Source organism: Rousettus aegyptiacus, unplaced genomic scaffold (genome assembly GCF_014176215.1).
Source record: "Rousettus aegyptiacus isolate mRouAeg1 unplaced genomic scaffold, mRouAeg1.p scaffold_m13_p_7, whole genome shotgun sequence".
In the NCBI taxonomy this organism is placed as follows: Eukaryota; Metazoa; Chordata; class Mammalia; order Chiroptera; family Pteropodidae; genus Rousettus; species Rousettus aegyptiacus.
Window position 1 is genome coordinate 18,398,918 of NW_023416310.1, and position 19,644 is coordinate 18,418,561.

A 19,644-nucleotide genomic window follows, 5' to 3' on the forward strand; every position below is an offset into this window, starting at 1 on the left:
GACTGACTGCCATATAGTTATTGCTTTTTAAATGTTAACTTTTCATTATTTGAATTTTGAACTTGGAAACTGTTGTAATATGTTTCTTTTATATCATAACTAAAATCATTTAAGTTTAAGCTTTATGGTACCATTGCTGTTCTGGTCATTTGAATTTCATTTGAGCAAGAAAATTGTCATTGGAATTAAAACCTTAGAACATAGTTTAAAACTATATTAATTGTATATTGAGAGTTAGATTTTTTATTTCAGTCACCTGTAAATCTAAGAATAGCATCTTATACCTCGTTTTCTAGTTTATAAATTATTATCTGTTGAATTCAACCTACAATTAAGAATCTATTTTCATACCATGAAACATTGGTTTTCTGTTAGATTCAATGTATTACTCAATTTATGGCCATAAGGTTCCAGTTTTGAGGCTTATTTTAAATGAATATTAGTATTAGTAATGATATGGTATGTTTTGGATATATATAATATATTATAATTATTTTATTAGATTTTATTAGAACTTTTAGAATCAGCTGATTTCTTTTCCTCCTCTCATCTCTGTATAGGAGTTCTAGACATTCCCATGATCAGTTGGGTAGTTATGCTGGTGTCCAGGTTACTGGATTATGTGTCAACTGTTGAAGATGAAGCAGCAGCTGCAAAGAAACCTTTGAATGGTAAAGACAGAGAGAGGTTTCTGACAGGTATCAGAAATTTATAATAACCTATTGGTGGCGTTTTTGAGAGAATCACTGTTGTTCCAGAACTAGCTATTGGCTTGGAGATTCCAGCTGTATGTAATTTATTTAAAATGTGAATTAACTTTACCAGAAGTCTGTTTAAGGATAGAGTTTATTTATTTTTAAAGTACTTCATGGAAAAGCCCCTTGTCTGAATATGACTTCGGTTCCTAAATAGAATCATGCCTTTTACAAGGTTTTCCTCCAAGCTCATTTAAATACTCTGTAATAAGATACATATATGTGAAGTTATGAAAAGGAAATCTGGTAAGAGTTTTGTAATTTTGTTATTTTAGTATAGTGAGTTATTCCATTTTCTATAATAAAACATAGTTCTACTAATCAATTACAAATGGCTTTTATCATTAGACACGGAAAATCCCAGATTTTGAGTTATAATCTATTTCCATAAGCTGGAGACACAGCAAAATTTAAAAATGAAAAGAAATCAAACTGTAAGACATTATTTTCTTCCTCTCTCCCAAGTTAACAAGACTTTTCATAAAGATTTGAAATAGCTACATCTAAGTACTATAACATTTGGAATTTTAAACATTGTCAGGATTCTAGTATTTAAATAAGATCACTTGAACACTTGAAATCTTTTATAGGTGAATCAATTATTTATGATTATATTTGGGATGAGGATGGGAGAATTTTTTCATGTACAGGGAATTTGTCTTATGTTTATTTTTTAAACAAATGCTTTATGTCAGTTGTCAGTTTACTCAGTTATAGAATATAGAGGTAAGACATACAATTAAATACAACAGTATAAAGCTAGATTATAACAGATAGTAAGTACAACAATATAAAGCTAGAATATTACAGATAATATCGATAGTATTTTGTTTGTATCATTTAGATATTTTGAAAACGCATTCATGGAAGACATTTATTTTAAGGTTTACAGAATTTGAACTTTTTTGGAAATTGAGTAATAGAGAATAGAAAAAAATATTTTTAGGTTAAACAGACATGAACAAATATTTGGAGATGGGTGATGTGTGGTATTAAGCCTGAATTAAGCAGAATAATGACACTTAAAGAATAGTCGGGATACATTCCTAAAAACGAGAATGAATAGAGCTACATAGCATGATTTCTGTACTATTTAACCTTATTGTTGCAGTTATTAAGTCAAAATACTTAGTACCATTTTTGGGGGTACCTGCACAAACGCATATGAGCTTAAAATATAGGCAATATTGAATATTTGTTATTGTTAGAATTGAGTGACATTATTAAAGTTGCATGAGAATTATTCTTAAACAATTGTGGAGAAAGATGGCTGGCTGTTATCTTAATGGAAAGATTGGAGATAGAACTTCGGTCTTAAAGTCACATAGGGTCTAGGATAACGTTTCTAGAGTCAAGTCTTCCTAGCAGTTTTTTTTACAGTGGTTTTCTTAATTTTCTTTAAAAGTACTTTGAGACATTTATAGTTTTGTGTTTACTATGTTTGAAAAGTAAAGTCATATTTATCAGAATTATTAATGAAACTTTTCTTTCCCCTATAGGTAACCAGTGGAGTTTCATTAACAATAATCTGCACACTCAGAACATAAATAGGTCTTCCAAAGGCAGTAGTAGCCTTGATAGATTATATTCTAGGAAAATCAGAAAGCAACTAGTTCATCATAAACAGGTAATTTTCAGTAAATTTTTTGTTTTAATATTTGAGAACATTGCTTTGGTGGTTGCATAAGATAGACTTGCCATCAGATATTAGGTATGACATTTAACAAGTTCCATGGGGAAATTATTTAACATTTTAAGACAGTTTTCTTATTTGTAAGAAGGCAACAATATGTAGTTTACAGATTTTTGGTGATGTCCTTTAAGCTAACTGTTTTTCAGGGCTCCATGACTACCATTCTAAATCAGGTCGTCATTCTCTTTTGCCTAGTGAAAGGCCTCTCTGCCTTTGTTCTTTCTCAGTCCAGTCCATTTTTCATGATGCCCCTAGGCAGTTCTTTTTAAATACAAACTCAGTCATATCACTCCTCGTATTCTTAGTGGCTTCCCACTTGACCTTTGGGTAAAGGTCTAATTCCTGAACATGACTTTAAGGGTATCTGTTATCTGTCCCTCTGTCGACCTTTCCGTTTTGAATTTTGACTTAGCCATATTTGAGTTCCTGGACCATGTACACCAGTTTTCTCATACAGGATTTTCACATGTGCTGTTTCGTTTTCTTCCAACCATAGACTTTACTCTTTTGGTTGGATTACCTGATTTATTTTTTCAGGTATTAGTTCATATATTCAGTTCTTCAAAGGGGTCTGCCCTGTTTTCTAAATTAGGATAGTACCCCATTCAGTATGTTCTTTGTGTATCCTATATTTTTTCTTTCATTATATTCATCATTATTTTTTGTAAGGATTGTTTCATTTTGTGAACATGAGATTTGTGCATTTCACTGTAAGTAAATGATTTCTTAAAGTTTTTGGAGTCATGTAGAGTGAGTGCTCTTTTAGACCTGGCTTCTTTTCCTCAAAATGATATATTTGAGATTCATCCATGTTGAGTCTATTAGTGGTTCTTTTTTATTCTTTACTACTCTTCCATATTTGAATGTTCCAAATCCTGTTTATCCATTTTCCTATTGATGAACCCTTTAGTTTTTGGTTTATTCTTCAATTGTTCCTTTTTGAAATATAAACAAATATACATATATATCTCTCTCTCTGCTTCTCCACTGTGCATATGTTTGCATACACACTCTTTCATAGAAGGTCATATATTAGGACGTGATTTTATTGTAAGATATCTGTGGATTCTTGTGGTTTATTTCTCAATGGGTTCCATTATCTCTCTTTGAAATAATGTAAAGTTTTTTTAGTGTGCATTTTACTCTGTGAAAGTGAGTTTATAGCTGACTTCAGATTCTTATGAGCCAGTACTTTATTTTAATTATTTTTTAAAGTATGTCTTTCTCTTACAGTATATACCATATTCTTGATACTTAGCCTAGAGCCTAGTGTATTGTCAATAAATAGTTGTGTAATTGATTTAAGATGAAATATGATTTTATATGAAAATGCTTAGGATCTGTCAAGTTTATAAAAGCTTTGGGCTTTTTTGAAAACATGACTTAGCACTAAATTTTTATTTTCACTTCTGAAGTTTTCATCTGTGAGCTAACTATTTGATCATTTGCAAGGCAAATGATGTGAAGCTTTCCCCCTAACTCTTTTTTTTTAGACACTTGACTAATTTTAGGTGGCACTAATTTGCATCCTTTCAAATCAGCTCAAATTTATTGGGTGCTTAATGTTTGTGCTTGCTATATTTAATTTAGGATATGAAAATAGAAAATAAACCTAGAGTATAATATATTTTCTTAGTAAAATATTACTATTGTATTTTATTCTTTGCTATGAAGGACATTATGACACAGTTAGCAAAACTTAAAATGGCATCTGAGGAATAGTTGGTGTTAGTCCATCAGTATTACTTCTGTGATTTTGATGGTTATATTATAGTTTTTAGGAAAAGGTTCTTGTTTCTAGGAAATATGCAATAAAGTAAGTTGCCAACTTACATAGTTTACGGGAAAATGTCTTTGTATAGTATTTTAAATAATTGATTAAAATTGTGGTTTAAAAGTAATTTAATTTTTTTCTTGATTGTAATTGCTGTGTAGGTTAACTATAGAAGTTTTAGAATATTTTTCTGAAACTACCGATTTGTAGTAGTTCTCACATTCATATAATTTATACTGATTATTTAATACATTTACATGCTGGTTTTAATTTATCATACTTTTTCCCCCATATATGGAGATAACAGCCAAGTTGGTATTGTTTTATAATATAATATGAAAATTTTTTTTCTGGTAATAAAAATATGTTGAAATAGTAGAAATTTAGGAAGTAGGCTTTGAAAAGGCAACTAAGTTCTTAACTAAATTATTCACTTATAATTGTGGCTATAACTGTGTAGTGTCTTTCTGTTTTTGAGTAGTGTTCTGGTGTATGGCTATATGTGGAAGTGATTAAGTCATTCAGTAGCTATTTAAGGTCTTCCTGAGCAGAGATTTTTTCCCCCCACTTTTGGTCTGTTTACTGACTAGTTGTCAGGGGTTAGGGATAGGGCAGATGGGACAGGAGGGGAGTGGGTAGGCAACATAAAAGGACAACATTAGGGAATATTGTGATGGAACGGTTGAGTAGTGACTGTGGTTATAGGTACATAAAACAACACATTTCTAGAATTGTATACAACTAAAATATACAAAAACACACATGAATATAAGTGAAACTGGAGAAATCTGATTAAGATTGGTGAATTATAACTATCATTATCCTATTGTAATATTCTGTATTATACTTTATTTTTGCAAGATGTTATCAATGGGGGAAATCAGGTTAAGTGTACAAAAGCTCTCTATTGTTTCTTACAACTGCATAGAAATCTACAGCTATCTCAATAAAAATTTGAAATTTCAATAAAAAACATAAGCATACCAGAAAATGTACTACTCTTTAGGGAGAGTCTCATGACAGTTAAGCTAAGAATATTGAGCAACAAAAATGTTTCTCTCATATATTTAAAAATAATTCTTTATAAAAAAAAAAATCTCAATAGTAGTTTAAAAAAGAAAGTCTTCTAGTTATTCCCCTTCTCCCATATGATAAAGAATTGGTTAATTTTAAATTATAGAGAGATCTTGTAATTTGGATTTAGAAATGAAGTTTTTGATCACTAACACAATTAAAACGAGATATGTCAGGGAATTACAGTCATCTCTTGGTATCCATAGGGAATTGGTTCCAGGACCCTGCGGATAACCAAAATCTGCAGATGCTCAAGTCCCTTATATAAAATGGCATAATGTTTACAACTAACCTATGTATATCCTCCCATACACTTTAAACCATCTCTAGATTACTTAGTATATGGTGTAAATGTTATCTAGATATTTGTTACATTATTTAGGGAATAATGACAAGAATAAAAAGTCTGTACATATTCCATACAGAGACAACTGTGGTAGTTGGGCCTGCCCGCATACATAGTACATGTCAGAAACAAGGTAAAATTTGAACCTGAGCTAGAGGAACTGGCATACAGTGAGGGCCGACTCTATTTATTCATTGGTTTGATGTATGAATTCTGTGAGGAGTATAATAATTTACTTTGTTGTTTTTAACATTGTTAGTTATAAGAACTTTTTTTTTTTTTTTTTAAAGCAACTTAACCTACTAAAGGCGAAACAGAAGGCTTTGGTTGAACAGATGGAAAAAGAAAAAATACAGAGTAACAAAGGATCATCATATAAACTTCTGGTAGAGCAAGCAAAACTAAAGCAAGCTACTTCAAAGGTATGACTTTTACTTTTTAATGTAATTATCTTAGAAGAGTCATTTTCCCTTTTAGCATTTTAAATTATTTGAGTAGATAAGTACTTTTAATAATGATCAGGAAACTTAAATATATGTTATTCTGCTTTTCAACAGAAAAATCTGTTCTAAACACTGGGCAGGGGTAGCTTTTAACATTTCCTTGAGATAAAAGACTCAAGGAAATGTACAGTTTTCCTAATCTGTCCTTTCTAAATGAAAGTTTTGCAACGATTTATAAATAAAATTTTAAAAATAACATGTTTTAAATTTGAGGGTTAACACTTATATGATATGTAGCAACCAAGTTTGTGATTGTTTCTATAAATATGAAATTATAGTCATTCCCTTAGATTTTGAAATTAATACTCAATACTTGAAGTTATATAAGTTTTTTTACAATTCACCTTTTATGAATTACATTTAGGATGTTTTGGTAATGTTTGTTTATGATGTTGGATTTGACCAAATGTAGCCTTTCTGTAAAATTTTACATCTCTGAAATTGTTATATATCCCATGCCTTACTCTAAAATAGGACATTAAATATATCGTTTACTATAGCTTTAAATAATCTTACTTTTTCAAGCTTATGGTTAATGGAAAAATTTTGTTCTTTAGAAATTATAAGTTTTCTGAGTGAATATAAATAAATCTGTGCTGAAAGAATTTTCATTCAATAATTATTGATTTAAATATTGTACATTTCTGTGTATAGCACTTTAAGGATTTAATTCGGTTACGTCGGACAGCAGAATGGTCTCGTTCTAATTTAGACACAGAAGTTACAACAACAAAAGAAAGTCCAGAGATAGAACCACTTCCATTTACCCTGGCCCATGAACGTTGTATTTCAGTAGTCCAGAAACTTGTCCTATTTCTCCTCTCCATGGATTTTACATGTCATGCAGATCTCTTATTATTTGTTTGTAAGGTAGGTAAACTAATAGGCATGATTTATAACTATAGATTTATAGGGTAAAAAAGGAATTAGTAAGAATGCAGTTTTGAACTGATTTTTGATTAAGAGAAGTAATAATACTTTTATTGGTTTTCCTTTTATGAAATTTAGTTTTATTGTGCCTTGAAAGCTTTAAAATATATTTTATCACCTATTTCTCAGGGGATCTGATTTATATTTTAATCTAGTTAAATTAATGTAGAGTTTAAATATGTGTAGTTTGGGTATGTCTGTCTTATTTATTAATTAAAATAGGAAATATACAAATAAATATTAATTTTAGGTAGTGATTTGATTTTCAGTGATTTTTAATACCCTGAAGGCTGTAGAATATCCATTATCTATAAACATTATTTTTAACCATTCATTCAACCCAGATTTTAAATCAGATTTTAATGTTTGATTCATGAAATTACATTTCTTTTGCATTCCATGTCAGTCAATTATTTTGACACCAAAAGCATTGTTGAAAACTATTACTCCGGTGCTTTGTTTTTGGAGAAAACATATGTAATTGCTATATAAGTGTATGATTTTATAAAATGTATTACAGGTCCTTGCACGCATTGCGAATGCCACAAGGCCAACTATACATCTGTGTGAGATTGTGAATGAACCCCAACTGGAAAGACTGCTCTTACTTTTGGTTGGAACTGACTTCAACAGAGGAGATATATCTTGGGGTGGTGCTTGGGCTCAATATTCCTTAACATGTATGCTACAGGATATTTTAGCAGGTTTGTCAGGATTAATTTTCATAGACTGTGTCAGAATTGGCTGGCCATTGCTCGACTAAGTAATCTTCAAAGGAAACTGTAACCCCTAGAAGTATAAAAGCTGTCTTAACATATTATAGCTGTAGCAACCATTTAGAATTGCTTTTGTATTTAATTATGTTGACAGTTGTGACAAGTTTAAGTCTTTATAGAAGAGTTAGGTTGTTAAAGTGCAGAGATATTGGAGCTAGTAAGCCTCATTATTAATACCAGCAAAGGACTGCTTCCTAGTTCTGTATATGGCCTTGAGGAAGGTACTCTCTGAGCTTCAGTCTTTTCATATGTAAAATAAGGATAATAAAAGTACCTTCCTTATAAAGTTGTTTTGATGAATACAGGAGTTAATATGTAAAGTGATTATAATAATTCCTTGTTCACATTACACATTATGTGTTTTCTACTAATTACTTGTCTTTAGCATTTGAGGATAATGATATGGGTTCTTTACTTAAGTAGGTGAAGTTTTTTTGCTTCAGAATTTTATAGTTAGTAGAGCATACATGCTATCATTCTCTAAACTGGAGGAAAAAAATATGCTTTATTATGTTTTGGATGTTTGCTTATAAATTATGAAAGCAATTAGAACTATCTCATTACATACAGGAGAGTTGCTGGCTCCGGTAGCTGCAGAAGCCATGGAGGAAGGAACAGTGAGTGATGATGTTGGTGCAACAGCTGCTGACTCTGATGACTGCCTCCAACAGTCTTCTGTTCAGTTGCTAGAAACTATCGATGAACCTTTGACACCTGATATGACGGGTACATTCTTTTGAATTATGTTTTATTTAAAATATCTTTTTGTTGTTTTTTTTAAATAAAAATGTTTCAAAATTAAGAAAGTTAAGTATAAAATTTTATATTTTCTATTTGGTTTTTGGCCTTAGTAATCATATCAGTTATTTTCCTAATAAATATAATTTGCTTTGATTCTCTGAATGCTCATTGTAATAAAATGCTATCCTTTTATAGTGTCCTAGTTACTTTGATATGGTCTGCTTTGGCTATGTTGGAAAAATTACAGCCTAGAAAACTGTCAAAGATACTCAGTGGTGAAGAAAACAAGGTTATAGGCTCTTACTCTTTACAGTCACTATTTGAGCTGTATATTTTCCTTTTACTTCATTTGTTTTTTTCCCTGCATTTTTAAAAAGTATGTGTGTATCTTAGCCTGCACAACCTTTGTGGCATACTCCCTACTTTTTAAGACTCTGTTTTAGTTACTATCCTATATATGCCGGATGCTGTGGTTATTTCAGCAATTTGTCATTCCTTAATGTTACATTCTCTTGTGATTTTATCTTTTTTACTTGATATTCCCTTTATCAGGAATAAGCTTTTCTCTTGTTTGCATGATGAACTCCTTACCTAAGATTCTCATTAAATGTGCTCTTCTCCAAGAATCTTTTTTCATCACCACCTCTGTGTTGGAGACTCAGCAGTGCTGCCTTGTACTCGATTATCACTGATAGCACTTACCACGATGTAATTGGTTTAATGTCTGTAATCTACCCTTGCCTCTGAACTTGTTTCTTGGAGGGTGGTCGTTTGTTTTATTAATCTTCATATACTCAAACCCTAATAGAGGCTGGCATTTGTGAGGCTTTCTATACATTTAATAGGAGGGTGGGAAGGATGAGAGAATAGAAGTTGTAAGGCATAGAAAGCTAGGTAAGAATTTGGAGATATCTGAACACAAAATTTCTAATTAATAATAGAAAAATAAGGTGAATGGCTGTCTTATAACTTAAATCTTCTCTCCTTTTAGTGTCAATGGAAACATATATGTTACATACCGGTAAAATAACTTTTTCTGTAATTAGAAGCAATATATTGGTTAAATTTTATATTATATACTCCTCCAGTAAAATCACATTCAATTATTTGAAGGTGCACCTCCTCTTTCCTCTTTGGAAAAAGATAAAGAAATTGATCTTGAGCTGCTTCAAGATCTAATGGAAGTTGACATCGATCCTTTAGATATTGATTTGGAAAAGGATCCTCTCGCAGCCAAAGTTTTTAAGGTATGATACGCTATTCTTTGCAAATAAAATCTTTCATCTTATACTTTTGGTTTATTTATTACTTAAAAGAGGAAGGTACATATTTATCTCCAAATGGAACACATTAAATTGCTCTAGGTACTATAGTATCTATCAAATGAATAATAGAAGGAAAACTTAAACCATTTTGTTAATATAGCCATTTTGTTAATATTATCTAAAAACCGCCAGTAATCATGGGGAAGTATACTTATGGATTATGAACATTTCAAGCAGCATTTAAGCCGATCAAAGCTGAGTTCATTTCAGGTTCTACTTCTGTGTTAGCCTCATCTTTTTCTAAAGAAGAGATATATCCCTAATACTTTATGTTGGTTTTTTTGTGTGTAAGAGATTTTTATTAAGGATGGTAGTTATCTCTCGGATTCTAAATAAATAAGTTATTTATAAATTTTGGTATAAAATGAAGAGAATATTACTGAACCATTCCTGTAAGTCATTAAGATTACAAATACGCTTTGAGGAATTTAAAGGGTGGAGAGAAAGCTCATTTTGTAGTCCTGTCTGAGTTTAGATAATTTAAATAATAATGTAACTGTGAAGAGACAGAAATAAACCACAGTTGTTTTTCATTCTTTTTAAGCCAATAAGCAGTACATGGTATGACTATTGGGGTGCTGATTATGGCACGTACAACTACAACCCTTACATTGGAGGTCTTGGAATTCCTGTAGCAAAGCCACCCGCAAATACAGAGAAGAATGGATCACAGACAGTTAGTGTTTCAGTGTCTCAGGGTAAGTATGTGTTTTTATTTTAAGACATATGCTATTCTTAAAACAAGCCTGAAATTTATGCTTTATCCCTTAAGAAACTGAGCCTGAGTGTATCGCTGAGAGGGTTCATACTATCACAAGTGTGCCATGAGAATGACAGTCAGATCTGTGTTTCTGTCAGTTTGGAGAAACTTCCATTTGTGGTTTAAATTTTGTTTCTTAAAGTAACACTTAGCAAAAAATATTGATGAATTGTGTGGATTTGCCAGTGATTTGAAATAATTGTGCTTCAAAATTTTTTTTTGGTCTATGGCCATGCCATCTTGAACATGCCTGATCTCCTCTGATCTCAGAAGCTAAGCAGGGTCGGGCCTGGTTGGTACTTGGATGGGAGACCACCTAGAAGACTGGGTGCTATAGGCATAAAAAAAAATTGTTAATAATAAACTTTATTTTATTCATTAACAGAATGAAACCACAGTGAATAATATCTTTGCAGTCTTCTAGCCATATAGAATGTATCAGTTGTTTTAAAGTAAAATCTTGTCTTAAATTTTGAAACAATCATACATTTACCAGAAAGTTGCAAGTATAATAAGAGGACTCTGATGTTATTTTTGTTTTGTTTCATTTATTTTATGAAGTAGGACTTTGTCTTCTACAGAGACAGACAGAAAGCCAATTCCATCAAAATCGAGAAATTAGCATTTGTACTACCTTCAGACCCCATTCAAGTTTGAGCAGTTGTGTCTACATAATGTCCTTTATGCAAAAGGATCCAGTGCAAAATCAAGCATTGCATGATTGTCATATCTCTTCAGTTTCATTCAGTCTGCCGTAGTTGCTCAGAGTTAACTTTCTTGACTTTGATGCTTTTGAAGATTACAGGCCAGTTATTTTATGTAATGTCTCTCAATTTGGGTTTGTATGCTATTTCTTCTTGATTAGACTTGTGGTCGAGCATATTTGGCAGAAATATAACAAAAGCATAATGCTCAGGTTCTCTTTTTGCATCCCATTATGTGGTCATGATATTAACTTATCGCACTTTGTTGGATTTAAGTTTATCTACTTAATTAAGGAGGTATCTGCTGGTCTTTTCCCGTGTAAAGATATGCTTTTGCACTTTGTAAGAAATTTTTGGGGTGTGATGGCAGTGGTACTTGAAAACCATTTTTTTTTTTTTAAATAATTAGTTTATTCACTTAGTTTGAATAGACCCATGGTTTCCTGTTTCAGTCAATGGGTTATAATTTATTATCATCATTTGTTAGTTTTTATTGTTGTAAAATATAAATAACAAAATTTACCATTTTAGACACTTTTAAAGTGTATAGTTCGATGGCATTAAGTACATTCACACTATATCATTATTTATTTTGATATTCAGTTTGTCCCAGATTTGACCAGTGGGATCTTTTTTTTAAGCTAGTCTTTTTTCTTTTCGACATGTCCTCATCTTTCTTTGAATACTTCCTTGTTTTCTGGCACAACAAGATAACACAGGCTTATCATTTATTTTCCCTTCCTTAGACTGGGAATTAATTAGCTTCCTCAACAAGAAGGAGAGAATTTTGGAACTTTTTAGTGGAAATATGTAATTAAGAATTTAAAATTCTGGTGCTAGATAGACTTATTGCTATTTTGATGGCCATGCCCTCTTGGTGGACAAATGTAGGGAATGTGCGTGTGACTACACACATTTGGGTCTATATTCATTTCTATATTTGTCTATTTAGAATACCATGGGTTCCTATCAATAGCATCAGGTAATCTAATTCCAAAGGCTTCATTTTAATTTTCTCTGTTCTTATATAATTTTACCTTCTTTTCCTCTGACAGTGAGGAATCTGGTTCTTATCATCTTTAATTTATTTGCATCCATTATCATTACTTCACTTATTTATCCACCACTCTCTATCCACTCTCCCATCTTTTGCCAGCTTTGCATATTATCAGCTGTGGCTATGTAACCCATGCCGATTGTTCTTATATGAGGGACACATTCCTCATCCTGTTTTGGGTTTGGATGTCAACATTTTATTATAGGAAGTAGGACATGAGAAACAATTATCAAATGGCTTTTTATCTTTTAATTGCTTTTTATAGCCTTAGATGCTCGCCTAGAAGTTGGACTTGAACAGCAGGCGGAACTTATGTTGAAAATGATGTCTACCTTGGAAGCAGATTCCATTTTACAGGCATTAACAAATACATCTCCTACATGTAAGTAAAAATGATCATTCTTAGAGTATTGCAATAAGTAATTTATCTCTTGATTATTTTTAGGACCAATTTTTCAGTTCCACATCTGGTATCAGTCTGATTGGGCTAAGTATATAGCACCTCTCCCTCGCTAAGTTAGTAGCAAGTTGAGAAATAAGGTAAAAGGTTAACAAACCGCATCAGTGGAGGGGAGCAAAATACCTCCACGTAGTACTCTACAATTCAATTTAAAATCTGAGTGATTTTTGTTATTGTGGTGTTGCGAGGTTAATGAAATTCCTTGGGAAGGCCGTATGTAGTTGCCTGTGAATTCATTGCATTATATTTAGATTTCTGATAAAGTATGCTTTTTTAAAAAATAGTAACATTTATTTTCTTTAAAGACTAGAATCGAAGGCCTAGGTAAGGATGACAGCCATATGGGCCTAAATGAACTGTAGAATTGAGAAGATTTACAACCTAATTATCCTCAGCAAAAGAAGGCAAACTTTTTATAATAAAGGACCGGACAGTACATATTTGAGACCTTCCAAGCCATGTGGTGTGTTGCAGCTACACAAATCTGACTTTGTAGCGATAAAGCAGCTGTAGACCATGAATAAATAGGCATGGCTGTCACAGAAACTGTGCTGCAGAATCGGATGGCCTGCCAGATATGGCTGTCACGCTATGATGTGCTGATCCTTGATGTATATATAGCGCTAGACTTGGGTAGATCTGTCAGCTGAGTATAGCTTAGATAGCAACCTTTCTCTCAAAGACAAAGATAAGATTTATGCTGAGAAGATGGTAATATTTTTATTTTTTGTAGGCCTACGAATTACTTTACCCTCTATGGGTACAAGGTGATTAACAGGTTAGAGATACTAGTTAGAACCTAGGAAGAGCACCATGTTCTTTTCCTACAAAGGGGAGTTCACAATCTTTTTCAGGTTTTTAGATCTTCCTGTATTAAATAGAATCTTTCAGTTTGGAGTCTGTCTTTATTGCCTTAGTAGAAGATATAGAAAAACAAAAAATAGAAGTGGACTAGCTTTCTCTAATCTTAGTATTGGTACACTAATATTTTTTATGTTTTCTCCTATGTAGTATGGGAATACTTTTTGTTGGGTCAGCCTTTCTGTGACCACAGACAGCACAATACTGCCTAAAGTAGCTTTTCTTTGTTAGCCGTTTTTAAAAACCTTTTATTTGAAGATCCTTTTGTAGTTTGTATTTGCTTCTCTTAATATATTCTGTCTTTTGATTATTGTCCTATACAGAACTCTGTACCCCCTTTTAATGTGATAACTTTTTAAATATATGAAAAGCTGTTCTTCGAGTCCTTATATTTTTCATTCTCCTCATGAATTATGCTTATTTATTTAGTTTGGTGTATGACTCGGGCATCAGGATTTTTGAATGCTTCCCAGGTAACTTAATATGCAGTCAGGGTTAAGAATCAATGGACAAGAGTCTCGTTTATTCTAAAACTACCTTTTTAAGAATTAGTCAAGATTTTTCTTTATTTCACTTTTATTTTCCTCTTTTAAATAGGAAAAAAATTGAAAATAAAAATGGCTAGTAAGTAAGTTAGGTTCCTTTTCCTTGGTGAACAAGTCCTGTGAACGTGGGAATTTCTTTCTGTTGATTGTCTTTTTGACTTTCACATAATGGGGTAAAAACACGTTTTCAAATAATAATAACGATGAACTCTTTTTAAGAATGCAATTTTAAGTTTTTAGAAAATTATCTTCACTTATCTATACAGAGTAATAGCTAGTTAACATTTCTCCTGATGCTTTGTGTATTTTAAAATCATAATTGTGTTTAATTTTCAGTATCACAGTCTCCCACTGGAACAGATGATTCACTTCTAGGGGGTTTACAAGCAGCGAACCAGTCCACCCAGCTTATTATACAGTTATCATCTGTCCCAATGTTAAATGTTTGTTTCAACAAACTTTTTTCCATGCTTCAAGTCCATCATGTTCAGGTATGACTTCAGGAGAAATTGTGTATTTTTAGACATTATTGCCAGCCTAATTAAAATAACTGGGGAGACCACTCACAACCTGCCAAGAATGATTTTCTTTATCATGTTAGATGGAAAATATTGGGGATACTTTGATAACCACAGCTTCTCAGTGATAGATCATTTTTATGATTTTAAGCTTTACTTCTGTAGATCCGATTTTAGTTGACACTTGAACAACATAGGGGGTGGTGTGCTGATCCTCTTCACAGTTGAAAATTCATATATAATTAAATTGAATGCCTTAAAACTTAGCTAATAATTGTCTACTGTTGACCAGGATCCTTACTAATAACATAGTCAGTTAACACATATTTTGTATATTATGTGTATTACATACTTCATTCTTACAATAAAATAAGCTAGAGAAAAGAAAGTGCTACTAAGAAAATCATAAGGAAGATACATTTACAGTACTATATATGTTTATCTAAAAAAAGTCCACGTATATGTGGACCTGCACAGTTCCATGTTGTTCAAGGGTCGACTGTATATATTACAGTTTAAAATGTACTTGTAAAAAAATAAATAAATAAACAAATAAAATAAACTTGTAAAGACCTGAATCACCTCTTTTAATTTGGACAGACATTTATAGTAGTTAAATTAGACATTTTAATTCAGTTAAATTTTGTTTCAAGAATTTTAAGATGTGTTTGCTTGTCAGCTGAATCGAAGTAACCAGAGTATTTAATAGAAAAATTATTTGGTCATAATCATTAGGATTGATACATAAGATTTTGTTTAAATAGTATTTCATAATATAATAGACATCTTTTTTCCTGTCAATTTTTATTTTTTTTCAGTTGGAATCACTTCTACAATTATGGCTCACATTGAGCCTGAATTCTAGTTCATCTGGAAGCAAAGAGAATGGAGCAGACATATTTTTATATAATGCTAATCGGATACCTGTCATTTCATTAAATCAGGGTAAGATTTATTAGAAGGAAAATTAATATAGCATAAATAATAAGCTAAAAGTAATGATTAGGTTAATATATACTTAATCTTTTTTATGTGTCGTAATGTTTCAGTGAAAAAAAGTTTTTTGTATACTGACTTGATAATTAGAAGGAAAGAACAGAAAAACCCTTATTTTGTGGTTTGTATTATCTTATGCCTGTGTGTAACTAAAATTAGTAATGTTCTATTCATCTTTATATTATATTTTCTTAAGCTATTGTCTTGGTCATAGGCTGTTCTGTTGCAACTGGTGATTTTTAAAAAATGTGAATTTGCTTCTAGGGGGAATTATAAATTGGAAAAGATGTTATTTTTTGGAGAAGTGTTAGTTCATTTTTTTCTTGGCAAATTCAAGAATGTGGAAATAGTGGGACTAGAATATCCTCAACAGGACTGCAACTAGCATTCAGATCTGACTACAGGAGTCTGTTTTATTTATATTTTAAGAAGTGAAAATTATCTTTTTTTGGTGCTTTCTCCCTAGAAAATCTCATTCTTTATCTTGCATGGCTCACACATGGCCTGTCTGCCATCCTTAATGACAGCTATCCTGGCTCATGGTCCCACTTGCATCTGCATTGTTTCAGCAAGAACCAGCCTAACTTTAATCAGTTTCTATCTCTTCCACTGCTTTAATAGTTATTATTATTAATTTTCTTCTCATTGCTATGTTTAACTTTGTTATTGTGAAAAATATTAAACAAGAGTAGTTAGAAAATTAATTATTCCTTACTGTCATCAGATGTCTGGTCAATATTCAGTTTTTTTGTCTCAACTCTTAAAAATTCTTTAAATTTGAAATAGAATCCGTATAAGATCTATACATTGTAATTAAGTGTGTTTCTTAAATACCTCTTAATCTTTATCATTCCCTTTGTGTCTTTTTTATCCCCCTTTTAAGTGATTCATCAAAGAAGTTTGGTTGTTATCTTTTCCAGGAGTTCCAGGGTCCTATGTTTTAGTGATTATATCTCCATGATGTCCTCTATATTTTCTATAAATTGGTAGTTGTTGTAAATTGGAGCTTAATCTCATTTGAAGTATTTTTTTTTTTTTCGAGGCAATTTCATATATTGTCTCTCTTTATGATGTTAGTGGGCACTGATGTTTAATGCCTAAACTCATTAACAATTCACTAGAAGTTTCAAAGTGAAGATAGTTTAGTTCAGTCGTTCCTTATTTATTAGCTGAAATACTTCCATAAAAAGAAATTTCTTTTGATATGCTATTGTCTTATCTGGGCCTTGCAAGTGACTTAATTACTGTTTTAATTTATGCTTTTGTTGTGAAGTTGCATTGGTTTTGATTGGTCTGCCCCATCCCTAATTTTTTCAATATGCCCTATTATTTTCCATTTTGAGTGTCACAGGGTATCAGAATATTTAGTAAAAACAAATTGTATTGCAGTAGAAATGCCTGTACTTTGGAAAGGACAACAAATTATTGAGATTAACATGTTAATTTATGTATCATAGGCTGAGCTTTAAACTAAGCCATAGAATGTTATTGAGCCTTAATGCTTTCATTATATTTAATGGGGGAACTCCTCATTTGTATATTTTGAGGACAATTGGTAGTGAGTTGATGTAAAGAAATAATGACATTTTAAAGTTCATTCTTTTTCTTTTTAATTCTTAGTAAACATTTGCTTTTTCTACATAAAAATTTCCCTCCCCTTTTTTTTCCCCCCTACATAGCATCAATAACTAGCTTTCTCACGGTGTTAGCTTGGTATCCCAATACTTTGCTCCGGACATGGTGCCTTGTGCTTCATAGTCTGACGCTCATGACAAACATGCAGCTTAATCGTAAGTTCAAAAATTTATTCTTCTAAATCTATTTCTTTAAATCTCTCACATACACCTTATTATTCTTGCTATCAGATTCTTTAAAAAACTTTTTCTGAGAAGTGATATAATTGTGAAAATGGTTGGATTTTTCATTTGAATGTTTCTTCTGAATTTGTTCTTATATTGTATCTTATGTGCCTGTTTACTTTGATAATATAAATATTCTCATATATCTCCTAGCACAAGTTCAGATTATATCTTTATCTTCTAGAAACTTAATTAATAATAATTAAAATAAAATTGATTCCTTTTAGAATACAAACTCAAATATTTAATCTATGTTTTGGTTACACTTTTAAAGTACCTTTGCATTTAAAATAATTAATTATACTGTTTATGAACATATATAACTGGATTCCTCGGTTTTTGTTTTTCACATTGTAAATCTATATTTACTGAACATAATTGCTTTTTCTCATGTCCTAATGTCCTGTTACGTTTTGTTCTTTCCTTACCCCACTCCCTTTTTTCCCATTTAAGATAGTACAATAATTTTGAACTTCCTCAGAAGAACTTTTTAGTGCTTTCTGCAGCTTTTTGTATCCCACCCAGAGTCAGGAAGATACTCTCTTACATTATCTTCTTTAGTAGTATCCGTTTCACTTTTCATGTTTATCTGGCATTCTTGAGATTGTTGTGAGTTAAGGATTAGTTCATATTAGAGAACAAGCACTAGCCATTTGTGAAATGAAATCTTCATTCCACTTGTAGGTTATGACAACAGGTGGGTGGGTTTTGTTCCCATTCTATTTAGACTTCATTTCATTGAATAAGAAAGCTCTGTGACATTGATGAAGGTATCAATTTAAATTATTGCTTAGCATCAGAATTCCATATTTTATTTGGAGTATATTTTCCAAATACACGTTCAAAAGCATTACTAGAAAATACTGAAGATAGATTTAATTCAAAGGAGATTTTATTCAGTTCAGAAAACTGGTGTTTCTTCTGTATATTATTTAACAGTGTACAATCTTTATACAGTTGCCATGCAAGAATATACAGTTTTTTTGGGCGGCTTCATAGTGTAGTGGTTAGCACTTCTGCTTTACACGCAGAAGGTCCTGGGTTCATGCCCCAGGTGGAGCCATGGACCATACCCTGGGTGCGCCAGGCCCCGGGTATGCGCTGTAAGCATGTGGGAGGAGACGCCTCACCTTCAGGAACTAGTTTTTAAGGGGAAATGGCAACATCCTTAGGTCATGGGTGGAAGGTGGGGGAAGAGTTAAAAAGAGGGGGAAAAATATAAAAATAAAGAGTTTGTAGTTTTTTTTCTCAGTTTATCTTAGAAAACTGAGATAGATTTACTTGAAAAGTGGATTTCTGACTATTTCTGGAAGAGGAAGATAATAGGTTCACAAAAGGATAGTAAAGCACTTATTTCTTTTCCACTTGATTGTATACTGAATAAGATACACATAAAACGAGTATTCTTTACAATAAAAGGAGAGAGGCAGGAGATCTGCAGTAGGTGACAACAGAGAAATGAGTCAATACTGTAGAGATTCAGACCCTTTTAATAAATTACAACACCCAGGAATAGGTGAGTTTTCTTTGAAACTAAAAGTTGTTTTAAATACATATTCATTGTTTTAGGGTCCATTTTTTAAAACCGTTTTTGTAATGTTTTATAGCTGGTTCCAGCAATGCCATTGGAACTCAGGAGAGTACTGCCCATCTCTTGGTTTCAGATCCCAACCTGATTCATGTTTTAGTGAAATTTCTTTCTGGCACAAGTCCCCATGGAACAAATCAACACAGTCCACAGGTAACACGACTTTTAAAACCAGTGATAGGCCCAGACTGTACAGTAGCATGTTTGTAAAGAGAAACTTTAATGCACCTAAATATATAAAGTTGTTATTCCCACAGTATTAAATGATAACATTGTATGTATTAATGTAATAAAATGTTTTGAATTATTTATTAAAATAATAGCTGAAACAATTAAAGCAGATATTAAGTTTTCTCTTGGATTTTTGGCGTTGATTTTG

At 31.8% G+C, this 19,644-nt stretch overlaps 1 protein-coding gene and 1 pseudogene across 12 annotated transcripts in view; both read left to right on the forward strand.

Annotated features, from left to right (window-relative positions):
• Positions 1–19,644, forward strand: part of BIRC6 (baculoviral IAP repeat containing 6) — a 184,843-nt gene that overhangs the window by 85,217 nt on the left and 79,982 nt on the right. For all 12 annotated transcript variants that reach the window (XR_004952019.1, XM_036224567.1, XM_036224569.1 and 9 more), the window contains 13 exons: positions 561–698; positions 2,255–2,382; positions 5,933–6,064; positions 6,800–7,015; positions 7,596–7,779; positions 8,422–8,577; positions 9,706–9,839; positions 10,462–10,615; positions 12,704–12,820; positions 14,641–14,795; positions 15,641–15,767; positions 17,498–17,608; positions 19,285–19,418. Coding sequence is in view for 11 of the 12 variants with exons in the window: in XM_036224567.1 (XP_036080460.1) it covers positions 561–698; positions 2,255–2,382; positions 5,933–6,064; positions 6,800–7,015; positions 7,596–7,779; positions 8,422–8,577; positions 9,706–9,839; positions 10,462–10,615; positions 12,704–12,820; positions 14,641–14,795; positions 15,641–15,767; positions 17,498–17,608; positions 19,285–19,418 (1,886 nt within the window). In the remaining variant the exon portion in view is untranslated. The remainder of the gene's footprint in view (positions 1–560; positions 699–2,254; positions 2,383–5,932; positions 6,065–6,799; positions 7,016–7,595; positions 7,780–8,421; positions 8,578–9,705; positions 9,840–10,461; positions 10,616–12,703; positions 12,821–14,640; positions 14,796–15,640; positions 15,768–17,497; positions 17,609–19,284; positions 19,419–19,644) is intronic.
• On the forward strand, positions 10,900–11,017 carry LOC118606009 (annotated as a pseudogene).